This window comes from Sabethes cyaneus, chromosome 3 (genome assembly GCF_943734655.1).
Source record: "Sabethes cyaneus chromosome 3, idSabCyanKW18_F2, whole genome shotgun sequence".
In the NCBI taxonomy this organism is placed as follows: domain Eukaryota; kingdom Metazoa; phylum Arthropoda; class Insecta; order Diptera; family Culicidae; genus Sabethes; species Sabethes cyaneus.
In genome coordinates, this window is record NC_071355.1 from 94437113 (window position 1) to 94449524 (window position 12412).

General features: G+C 39.0%; 1 protein-coding gene across 1 annotated transcript in view; it reads right to left on the reverse strand.

Annotated features, from left to right (window-relative positions):
* Positions 1–9639: 9639 nt before the first annotated feature.
* LOC128742358 (glycerol-3-phosphate acyltransferase 3) overlaps positions 9640–12412 on the reverse strand; it is a 31613-nt gene continuing 28840 nt past the window's right edge. Inside the window, exon 7 of the mRNA XM_053838694.1 lies at positions 9640–11658. Coding sequence (XP_053694669.1) covers positions 11361–11658 — 298 coding nt within the window. The 3' untranslated portion in view covers positions 9640–11360. The remainder of the gene's footprint in view (positions 11659–12412) is intronic.

Sequence of the window (12412 nt, forward strand, 5' to 3'; positions counted from 1 at the left end):
GATGATTGAATCAGTGAATGAGCTGTTTGGTCGTTTTGAACTGGCTGCAGGGGCAAAACTAAACCGTCTGAAAACATTGGCGATAGATGTGGGACATACGGGAGGGAATCCGCTGGTGGTTCCATGGCTACAAACGGTGGAAAAAGTAAAGGTGCTTGGAATTATCTTTACCAATTCCATACAGATTATGACCAAACTCAACTGGGATGCGCAAGTTTCAAAGGTTGGGCAGCTGATATGGCTCCATTCGATGCGTAACCTGACACTTCATCAAAAAGTAATTCTTTTAAATACCTTCATTACGTCCAAGGTGTGGTATTTGGCGTCAACACTTCTACCGTACCAATTGCATACAGCAAAGCTTACGGCAATGATGGGAAGATACCTTTTCCGAGGTCTACCAGCGCGAATCCCAATGCATCAACTGGCGCGCAAAAAAGCTGACGGCGGGCTCAATCTGCAACTACCAGCAATAAAGTGCAAGGCACTGTGTATCAATCGTCATTTGCAAGAGATTGACTCCCTTCCCTACTACAAATCCATTCTTGACCAAGCAATTCCTTCCCCCGCAAATCTTCCTTGCCTCAAACTCCTTTGCCAACAATTCCAGAGCTTACCTGTGTACATCCAACAAAACCCTTCCAGCGATCTCATTCACAGACACTTTTTGGCGAATATCGAAATACCACGTGTGGAAAGGAAACAGCCCAACCTAAACTGGCCTAAAATCTGGGGGAACATATCGTCGCAAAGACTGACGTCGAGCCAACGCAGTGATCTATACATGCTAATAAACGAAAAGACTGAACACCGTAAACTTATGCACACTATCCAGCGTGCGGATGGAGCGAGCTGTCTACATTGTAGGGCAATGGAAGAGACTATTAAACATAAATTTTGTGATTGCCCACGAGTAGCAGCAGCTTGGGCACATACGCAAAGCAGGATTGCACCGTTTGTCGGAGGAAGACGACATCTACCATTCGATCAACTATTTCGGCCGGTTCTCCGGGGATTCATAAGAAACACAATATATCAAATTCTTAAAATCTTCATAATCTACATATCCTTTATCAATAATTGTGAAACAACAACAATAGATATTAGTGCTCTGGACTTTGAGATTAACTGTTCCTAGTTAGTAAAATAATGTATTTAAAATAATGACATCTGAATAAACTATATTTTATAAAAAAAAAAAAAAATTTGTTGTCCGATAAGCCTAAATTACGATTGTATAACATTTCGCCGAATACCATTTCGCGGAAAACCAATTCGCGGATGACCATAACGCGGAATATACTGTTTCGCGGAAAACCATTTCGCGGAAAACATTTTCGCGGAAAGTGCCATTTCGCGGAAAACATTTTTGCAGAAAAAAGTTTCACCGAAAGTACTATTTCGCGAAGAACCGCCGCTTATTAAGTTAAGAAGCCGCTAAAAGCGGTGCTTTGTATTCGACAAAAGTTAAATCGATGCGAGGGCTAGGGAAAACTAACTAGAGGTCAGTAGACCTAGGAAAACGAATAGACCTAGACAGAAGTGATCTCTGCGGGGGGGCTGCTCCCCGCAGCCCTGCGGCCGGCTCGCCCTGTATCATCTAGGAAGCGTTTGCTATTAACACGGTTTTCCGCGAAACAATATTTTCCGCCAAATGGTTTTCCGCGAAATAAATGGTTCTTTCCGCCAAACGGTTTTCCGCGGAATAGTCCTTTCCGCGAAAGGGTTTTCGGCGTACTGGTACTTTCCGCGAAAATGTTTTCCGCGAAATGGTATTCCGCGAAACGGTACTCTGCGATATGGTCTTCGGCGAAATGTTATGCAACCCTAAATTACACTAGGCGAGTTTACTGGTTGCCAGGAAGCGAGTTTGCAAGCTGAAACTCATCCAGTATTATCATCAGTCTATTCGCAAGCATGGAAGAAGCGAAATATTTTGTCATTCCCACAACTGAAATCGACCCACTTCAGTCGTCTATTTATCCGAAAAATATATATGCTAGTTTTCGAAAGTTAGGAAAAGTCAGAAAATTTCAGGTTTCTAGCTCGCTCCGTTATTGAGTATCAAGCTTTGAAAATATGCCGATGGGTCGAAAACGACCCCAATGCACTAGGAAGGTTAAACCAATCGTTATCATCTGTTTAGCAAAAATTCTGTAGACGGATCGTCAAATATCGAGTGACGTGCGACCTGTAATCCCGTGAGAAGCATCTCGACCTGTTTGTCATTTAGCGTGAAAGGAGCGGCAAGGTCGTTAATTGGCAATTCCTACGTGCATCCAGTCCGAAAGCAGCGATCACGTATGAAGGCGTTTATGAAACCGGAAAGGGTAGTGCAGGCTGTGTATGCGTGTGGAGAAAAGGGGCCCCGCAGAATAAGAAAGTGGGTGTTACCAATCAAATCAAAATTAAAGTGAGCAATAAAATTGTGAAAAACCAGATTATTTTTCATCGACTATTCGGGTATTTCCCGACTTTCCCGCGAAAACACAGGATAAATGTGCCGAGCCTGAGGCATGTTCAGGGATTCTCAGCAACGCTCGCGGCTGAGGCTAACCAATAACTTACAAATGAGTTCAGCTATTCGGCTTTGCTCTCAAATAGCTTATTGAGATTTGCATAACGTTATGCTACATATATCAATTGTTGCAAAATTTAGAAATTACAACTATACTAAAAAGTAGGAATTAAGCTATGAAAAATCACGGAGGGGCTGATATAATTTGAACATCATCGAAAAGTCCCAAATATCTCAACAAACACGGCACTTGCACCACTCGAGTCGTTGCGGTGATAACTTATAGTCAAAAATTTTTCGGCGAATCCATTTGAGAAAGAATGCAAATGAAAATAGAACGACAGCAAATCTCATCAACCTTCAAAACTATGGTGCCATATTCAAATATGTATCCAACCTGTTGGTTACATATTTATATGCTACCACAGAAGCGATAATTGTGCCACATTACATGGTAAAACACACTCACACTGTTGACATGCAGTTGCCATATTTTCATGGCAAATATTAAAAAATATGGTGCCATATCGCTCTGCCATAGAGAAATATGGCACTCACACTAGCTGCCATAAAATATTGCCATATTTGTGGCAGTTTGCCATGTAGTCTGACCCCGGCTTAATAATGACTAAAGTGATGATGAAAATGAGGTAAATGATTATGGTAATATCGAATCTGACGTATGTAATGGCTGTAATGACGAATATAAAGATAGAAATGAAGTAAATGATGATGGCAATGACGAATCTGATGAAAGAGATGATTGTAAAGACGAAACGAAAGCGATGATGCTAATAACGAAAATGACGATGGTAATGCCAAAATAGCAATGGTAATGACGAAAATGATGAGGGTAATAACGAAAATGATAATGGTAATGACGACAATGATAGTATTGATGATAGAATATGATGACGATAAAAATGATAGTGATAATGACGTAAATGATGATGGTAATGTCGAAAAATATGCAGACGATATTGACGATTTGGTTATTTCAATGATGTTAGTTTTGTTGACCTGGATGATAATCATTTTGATCATTTTGATGATGCTGATGATTTTGAAGTCGTGGATAAGGTTGACGGTTTAGATAATGATGACTATTTGATGAAGATGTTGATATAGATGTTGATTTTAATTATTTCGATGGCGTGAATGATGATTTTGAACGTTTTGATGATGTTGATGATTTTAATTATGTTAACGATTTTAATTATGTTAACGATTTTAATTATGATGATGGTAATGGTAATTATAATGGTAATGATGAAATTGATAGTGGTAATGATTAAAACGATGCGGATGTCAAAAATGATGATGGTCATAAGTTTTTTTTGGTCAATTAATCAGAAGAGTAGAGGAGGGGGTGAATGCAGGGAACGAGCCGAGTTAGATGAATCAGCGTTAAACAAATCTAATGAAACTGAATTATTTACTTGAGTGTAACTGAAACCCCTTGCATAGGAAGAATACCGTCATACGAACGATGAGAGACAAGGAGAGAAATGAATCGTTCAATATGAGACTTACGCATACTGTGGCATGATATAGCATGCTCTAAACAAGTCAGTTTTTGGACGAACGTAGACTTTGACGGACGTTGTTCCGTATTCCGGAGGGCTCGGTTGGAAATAACCGACGGACACGACAAGAATGATTTGCAATTTCCAAGCATCGTGTGCAGGTTCTTTGTGCAATTACAGCTAATGTAGATAAATCGCGAACAACTCACGGGTGATCGGACTTTGATATGCTATGCTATTGGGAGCTTTGCCCAAAATTAAACGCGGTCTAAAGGAAACACCGCGCTTGAAGCAAACACCGCGCTAGAACATTTGCCAGAATGTGGTAAAGAAACATGTTGTTCACGTAACTGTGCCGCCAAAAGTAACTAAAACTTTATGATTTGTGAGTAATTTCTTCTAATAATTAAAAATCGACTCGCCAATCATGAAACAGCATTTCATTTTTGAGTTGCGCGGTGGATAACTTTCAATGAAACTCACAATATACCATCCCCTAGACTTCGCTTTCAGTCTGACGTAGATTGCATCCGACGTCTCAAAGTCTATAATATGGCTATAATATGAAAATCATCTGTGAAGTCTAGGAGTTGGCAACCTTTGGCGAAAGTCATGCCTCTCATTTCGAGGAAACCGAGAGGCTCCCCGAGATACGCGCGAAACACATTACTGGATACAATGTAGCTCTCGTCAGTCGCATCAGTTTGTCCGAAAACCCTGTTCCTGCATCATAGTGATGTACTTTATCGTACGCTGCTAGCTAAAGTCCATATAACTACGATGCGTGGACACGTTGTACCGGATGGTAAAAATTTGGTCCGTAGTTGCTCCGGCCACCATGAAGCCCGTCTGATAATTCCCTACGAAACGTTGACAGCCGGCGTAACAGGATCTGGAGTACATTATAGGTGGCGTTTACCAACGTTATGTTGCGATAGTTGTAATAGTTGAGGTGATCAATCTTTTGGTAGATGGGACAAAATACTCCTTCTATCCATTCCTCTGGTAGCTTTTCCATCTTTCAAATCTCGAGAATAAGCTTAGATTATTAATAACATAGATACGTCACTCTTCGCAGATTCAATCGTCAACAAAGTGGTTCTTGACGGCAAGAGGGTTTACTAACCTGTCATAGTGTTCGTATAGCATTCTCATAGGCACACGTTTGACTATATCATCTGTCACTAATACTTGTGTAAAATGAGAAGGCGATACAAATGAAACATTGCACAGTAGGCTTTGGTAATAGAGGACCCAACGCGCGAAGTAGTTCATTCAGATTCAGAAGGTGGATGTCAAATGCATGAATATCAAAGCTGCTGAGTAATCGGCGATCCACAGCCAAAGCTCAGGAAAAGAAACAAAACCAGTTAATGCTGAATCAGAGCTGGCGTTACTACGCGCAAGGCCCTGTGCAGATTGAGCAGCGAGGCCTTTTTTGAATGCCAGAAAGGCATTGGGTTGCAAGGCCACTGTGACAGTCTTAATGTTCGTCTTTTGAAGTAGGCCCCAATTGTTTTACAAAGTTTACGGACTGCTTATACCCAGTAGTAGAGTTGAGCTGGATAGCTGTAATCCTGTGCCCCATTTCGGTACGGTACTACATGTTTGATTTGGGCTCTATTCTTGGTGTGGAGTGGCCTCCCACGTGGTCTCGAGGTAAAACGCTGGTCTAACAAGCGTCTCGTCTTTTGTTCGAATGTCAGCTGGAAGAAGCTGTTAGAGTTTATAGGATCGTAGCATCAACCCCGCAATTGTTCTGTACTCAGAAGGTCAAGTTTCGAAAAACTGAATGCAGCAGTTTTGCCTACTCGGTATGGAGTAAGAAACAAACTCCCGAAAGAATTATGGCGATATTTAAGCGGGACAGTGTCCAGTTAGGAATCTCGTGATTGTGCATAGTTTATTACGTTGAGTTTTTTAGCTGCTGTAGGATTGGAGTAGATACACTGTCCAACTGTTTAGGCTACTGGCTTGTGCCTCGCCCACCAGTGACCGAAGTAAGGGGGACAGAACCCTTCCTTGTATCGCTTGGATTTATCCCATTCCGGTTCCATTTTGAAAGATTTCATTGGTTCAAATGAGCTAAGTACCTATATTGATCTAATCTTCCGTAAACAATCGGCTTGCGAACTCAGCTGAGTCGTTTGGCATATTATGTAACGATCCATTCCAATAGACCAAATCAAGGTGACGTCATCTGGCAGATACTGGCGCCCTTGTTTACAAACAGATCGCAGAGCCCAAAAAAGTTTCAGCTGTTAAACGGCAAGTTTGTTGTTTAAACAGCATTAGGACTAAATTTTAAACGCCATTATGCCTGTAACATGCTAAAACACACGCTACATTCGCTATAAACGAAAAGGAAAATTTTCCAAAATGTAAACAAGGGCGCCAGTATCTGTCAATTGACGGTATGATAATAGACCAAATCATCATACCGTCAATTGACAGATAGTGGCGCCCTTGTTTACATTTTGGAAAACTTTCTTTTCCGTTTATAGGGAATGTAGCGTGTATTTTAACATTTTACAGGCATAATGGCTTTTAAATTTAGTCCCAATGCTGTTTAAACTCGACTTAAACAACAAACTTGCCGTTTAAACAGCTGAAACTTTTTTGGATTCTACGGTCTGTTTGTAAACAAGAGCGCCAGTATCTGCCAGATGACGTCACCTTGATTTGGTCTATTTGGTCTATGCAGTGAGCACAGAACAGAAGTGGAAGTAGAAATCCAAACACGTACATGCTACTTTCTACAGATACTAGCGAACCTGGCGGTAGCGAGTCACTTTTCCACAAAAACACACGAAAGCATATGAATGCACATGAAAGCATGTGAAAGCTGCTATGCGATTGGTAGCGAGGATTCTGCTTATATTGCTGTTATTCGCTTCTATACGAAAACCTTCCCAAAGAAAAATTAAAACAAAAACTACAAGGTATGCAGCCCTACGGGTTATACGAATGGGTGACGTAGGACTATATCAGATCATTAGATCAAAGACTAATGTAAACTGTATCCACCTTTGCGCGCGCTTAATGGCGGCTTGTGAGTACACGTTTCGATAATGTTTATTTGCTTTTAGCAACTCCGCTCACGTACGCTTGATAGTTCTACAACAATACTCAAGCGTGGAAATGTCAACTTGACGTGAATAAAATTGCCAAAGGCTTGCTAATGTTTTCCGAAGGTTGTACCCGCCATTACGCACGTGAAAAGGTGGATTTCTGGCATATGTATGTTTATAAGAATCTGTGAGTGCAATTGTTTAAGTGAATGTTTAAAAGAGAGCGAAATATTCAGATTCAAGTCTTCATTGAATGCAATGGTGGCTTTGAAAATACGTGGACGGGGGTTCATAAGTACAACGCCTGCAACCATTGAGATATAGAGATTTCTTTTAAAAATCACTTGTGTGCATCATGAAGGTTGAAATAGTAATGAATGACCAGCCCACAGATTATTGCATTAAATATGATTATGCGTAGCTTGACATGTTTCAATAATCTTACTTTTACTCGCTTGTGACCTTTAAAAGGGCCATTGGTTACAAATAACATTAAAGCCAAAGTACGTTCATCGCAATTATGACGTGCCATCAGGGTTGCCACATGCACAGATTATTCTGTGTTTAACAGATATTTGAAAGAAATCGCCTGTACAGAATCTGTATGTATAGAATACAGATTTTCGCCAAATTACACAGATTTAACAGATTTTTGAGCTTTTACATCAGAGTGAAAGAGACGGAAATAGTCAGCAAAATGACTCTCTATCTCTTTCACTCACATTGTTTTGCATTGGACAGATTTTTGCACAGATATTTTTCCTCGCCGAACAGATTATCAGATTTTTCCGACAAAAAACACAGAATTATATGTGGCATCCCTGCGTGCCATTCGAATGTCTTTCTCTTTTGACATGAATGGCAACAGGTACGCAAGTTAACGGCGTCGATTCACTGTCTTTTGCTCCAAGAAGGTTTTACTAGTTTACTTTCACAGCTTACCGCTTGTTACATAGCAAAAAATATGGCACATACGCAAAAATTTCTGTTTTATTTGTATGAGTCTTTATCCTCCTACCACAGGGGTGAGGGGTCTCAAACCATCATAAAGTAAATTGGTTCCATTTGGTTAATTAGTTCTCGAATTATGAGAAAATTTGTGTTTCATTAGTATAGGAGCCCCACCCCCTCTTAGAAGGGGTAGAGGTCTCAGTACACCATAGAAAACATTCTTACCTCCATAAACCCCCACATACCCAATTTGGTTCCTTTAGATCTATTAGTTCTCGAATTATGAGAAAATTTGTATATTATTTGTATGGGAGCCCCCCCCCCCCCCTCCTAAAGAGGGGAGGAGTCTCAATTCACCATAGAAAAAATTCTTGCCTTCTGAAATCCACACATGCCAAATTTGGTTCCATTTGCTTGACTAGTTTTAGATTTATGAGGAAATTTGTAATTCGTTTGTATGGGAGCCCCCCCCCCTTTTAGAAGGGGTCTCAGTCTCGCCATAGAAAAAAATCATACCTTCTAAAACCCTCACATGCCAAATTTGGTTCCTTTGGTTGATTAGCTCTGGAGTTATGAGGAAATTTGTATATTATTTGTATTGGAGCCCCCCTCCTAAAGAGAAGAGGGGTCTCAATTCACCATAGAAAAATATCTTGCTTTCTAAAACCTCCACATGCCAAATTTGGTTCTATTTGTTTGATTAATTCTAGATTTAGGAAGAAATTTGAATTTCATTTGTATGGGAGCCCCCCTTTTAGAAGATGAAGGGGTCTCAGTACACCATCGAAAAAAATCCTACCTTCTAAAACCCCCACATGCCAAATTTGGTTCCATTTGCTTGACTAGTTCTCGAGTTAGGAGGAAATTTGTGTTTCATTTGTATAGGAGCCCCCCCTCTTACGCCGTCCATAAAATTGCTCTCTCGCCCCTCCTTAAAATTGCTGATCATTTTGTCTTTCCAACGACATATAAATTGTTCAGTTTCGTTCAGTAGTTTAGTAGTAATAAGCATTTGAAATCTTTTATTCCAACGTTACACTTCTATTTTCGTTTTCACAAAGTGTTGCCCAGTCCCAGATAGTAAACAATGACTTAGTCCTACGTCAAAATGACTCTGTCACCAGTTTTGATCGCCGAATCGTTCGGACTTCCACTTCTGTTCTGTGCAGCGAGGCTAAATTTCAGCAACTTTTTCTTGAGATTTTATACTCTGCAAAGCAAAGCAAAGCCTAGGTGCTACATTTCGTTATCGAAACTTGACCTTCTGTTTTTTTTATACGACAGACTTCGCAGCCAGCTGTTAGAGTGCAGGACAATTGCAGGGTTGCTACGATCCTATTGACTCTAACACTCTTTATACTCTGCATTTTATTTAAAAGAGGAAAGGTAACAAAGAAAATCATGCAAATATTTCTGAACAGCCAAGGATTGTCCAGTAGAGTTTTTAACATTTTTCGCTAGTCATCACCTGCTGTATGATCTCCAACGGTTGTTATCTTTATCATCGAATTATTTGATCATGATCAGGAAAGAATGATATAAATAAAAAATGCAGTTAACAAATACTCTTAAATTTTATTTTTCCCGACATTTAATTTCAAAATACAAATATCTTAAAACTAATAGGTTACTGCTCTTAGTAGCACTGGGAAATTGAATTGTTGAATAGACCAATGTCGTTGAAGATAAGACCATTTGACATAAAGCTTTTTGCTTCAGTAATCATTTGTTTCTGTTTGCCTCATCAGTTTCTACTCGGTTGGTAAACTACGGCTCTTCGCATAACAGTCCCATTTATATAGCAAACTTCATAGAAAATGTGACGGTTATGCGAATAGCGGCACTAAACATCATCTGCGAAATCCTTCGATTTTGAAAATATAATTAAAATCGACATTACATGAACAAGTTCGCACGTCAAAACATCAATTCCGTCAAACAGCTTCATGTTATATGATCCTATGAGTACTATACCGAACACCGTCGATTTCGATCATTCGTTTCCGCTTGTTTTTGTAGCTGTTTTATTTTGGATTGTTTTCATCTCTTTGTGGTGTCGCCATGAAATTCAAGGCAGTTTCCTGTTCAAACGCACTGGTACGTAAAATGCGCTTAAGGTATACCTTCGTCTCTTGTAGCAAAATGACTTTTCAACTGAGTAAAGGTCACGCCGTCTTTCAATCGCGCTACTCGACGATACAGTTTTTGCTTTCTATGGTGCCTTTTGAGCAAGTGTAGTAAAAAACTATGAAATTGAAATCGAATTCAACAAATAACTTTGTCTATTACAGTTCCGTTTGTCTGATTTGCATGTTTTACGGCTCACGATCGTCAGTAATCAATTTATACCAATTAAATGCATCGAATGAATGAGAGGCAAAATACAGTTAATTTGAAGACTGGAACTAAATCATTAGTGTGATATGTGTTGTGCGAACAATAGAAAGAATTGCGTCTTTGAAGTCCAATAAAATACGATGATTGTCTTTTGTAACTAATTAAAAAAACTGTTTTAACATAAACAACCAGTTTACTTCGTATAGTGATCCTACCTCTGTGTTTGTAAAGATGAATTTCTTGTACAATTCTACCAATCTTAATTCTAATATTTATGTTCCATAATATCCACCGTTTGCCAGAACCCTTAGCAAAAATGTAAGATTTTCAGTCTTATTTATAATGTTTTTTTTTCTTTTCAATTGAAAACTACACAGATTTTAAGGTAAATTGTCTGATTAAACATGTTGCACTTCATGTTTACTCTAAACGCCCTGCGTTATGAAAGGAACAAAAACATGAACTACTTTTCTAATCTGGTACCGGTATTTTCAGAGATAACCTAATGGAACCTTAAAATTATATTAATTCTCAAAAATAAACATGCTTTTATTTTATGTCAAATGTGCATACTCAGAAAATTAGTTTAGACATCGTGCTTTTGCATCTAAATCGAAAATGCTATCGAATTAAAGGTTTCCTAGCGGCAGCTGTACAATTAAATATTGTTCTAATAAAAATAATAATAAATATCATTTTGTTCACTTTGAAACTGAAGAGTTAGTTTGAAATCTACCTTCTATGGTACATAGGTAATTTTTAGGCTGTTATGGATACATATGTAGTAAACTATCATGTCTTTCTTTTGCAGACTAGTGTGCCGTAATGTTGTTCCATGCTCATATTTAGTCGACCTCTTTAGTATTTCTAGTGATCCACATGATTTGGTAGAAAAAGTCATACAACAAAAGGACCCAGTCAACCAGTGTTGTTGTATGTCTCTTTTATGGGTATTTTTCATTCTCCTTTTAACCGTTTGGTGAACTCCTCCTGTTGTTTCTCCCTCCACTCTTTCTTTGGTTTCATTCGTTTCAGTTGACCGTCCCACACTAAATCCACCAGACCGCCTTGCTTGGCAATGACACTCTTCACTCGGTTAGCGAAATCAATTGCTGACTCACCCTCGCCACGCACCATTGGTGGCAAATACCAGACATCGCACACGATCGCCCACGATGTCATCATCATGTATAGGTACTGCATCATTGAGTAGCGCGAGCTGTTCCAAAACGCATCACCGAAGCGAGCATCGTACCTGAAAGGTGTGATCAAATTTTAGTGCTATTTAATATCTGTTTAACCTTTACTATGCTACTGTGTGACACTACTTAATCAAATGGCGTTACATAGATATTATATAGACTGAAATCAGGTCGTGCTCTTTGTGCAATCGATTTCACCTCAGTCAAGCACAAATTTTAAAAGTAACTTAAGGGACATTTATAGAGCTAATTAGTAAGTACAAAATTGGTAACGAAGATATATCACTACTTAGACATTGCTTATCTTTTACACCTACACATTCTCAAATGAATAGCAGTATGTAGACATATTTTCCTAGATGGCTATTGCAAAACATATTTAAAGTTTTTGATACCCCCCCCCCTTGGAAATTGGCTTGAAAAATCGGGGGGCAAAAAAATAATTTGTAGGATATGAGTCAAATTTCTTTTTATAAAATCAATCGTCTGTGGGCTCTACAGTCTGAAAAACTCGAAAAATGAGTCTCCGCGTTGAATTAAGGCTTCTAGCACGAAACAGAAATGGAAATTCGAACAATGGAATTTCCGAAAATCGTCCAAAAAAATTTTCCTTTGTTTTTGTCTTTTTTCGTATATTTTTGCATAGAAAACAATAACGTATATATTATAAGCAAGAATAGATTCGGTTTTCACGTTTAAACCTTACATAAAAATCGGATTGGATTTTAAGCCATGTTTTTTTTGCTCGATTAAAAAATTCACTTTGTTTTTTTTCGCCCCCCCTTCAGTGGCCGAACACCGGAAGGA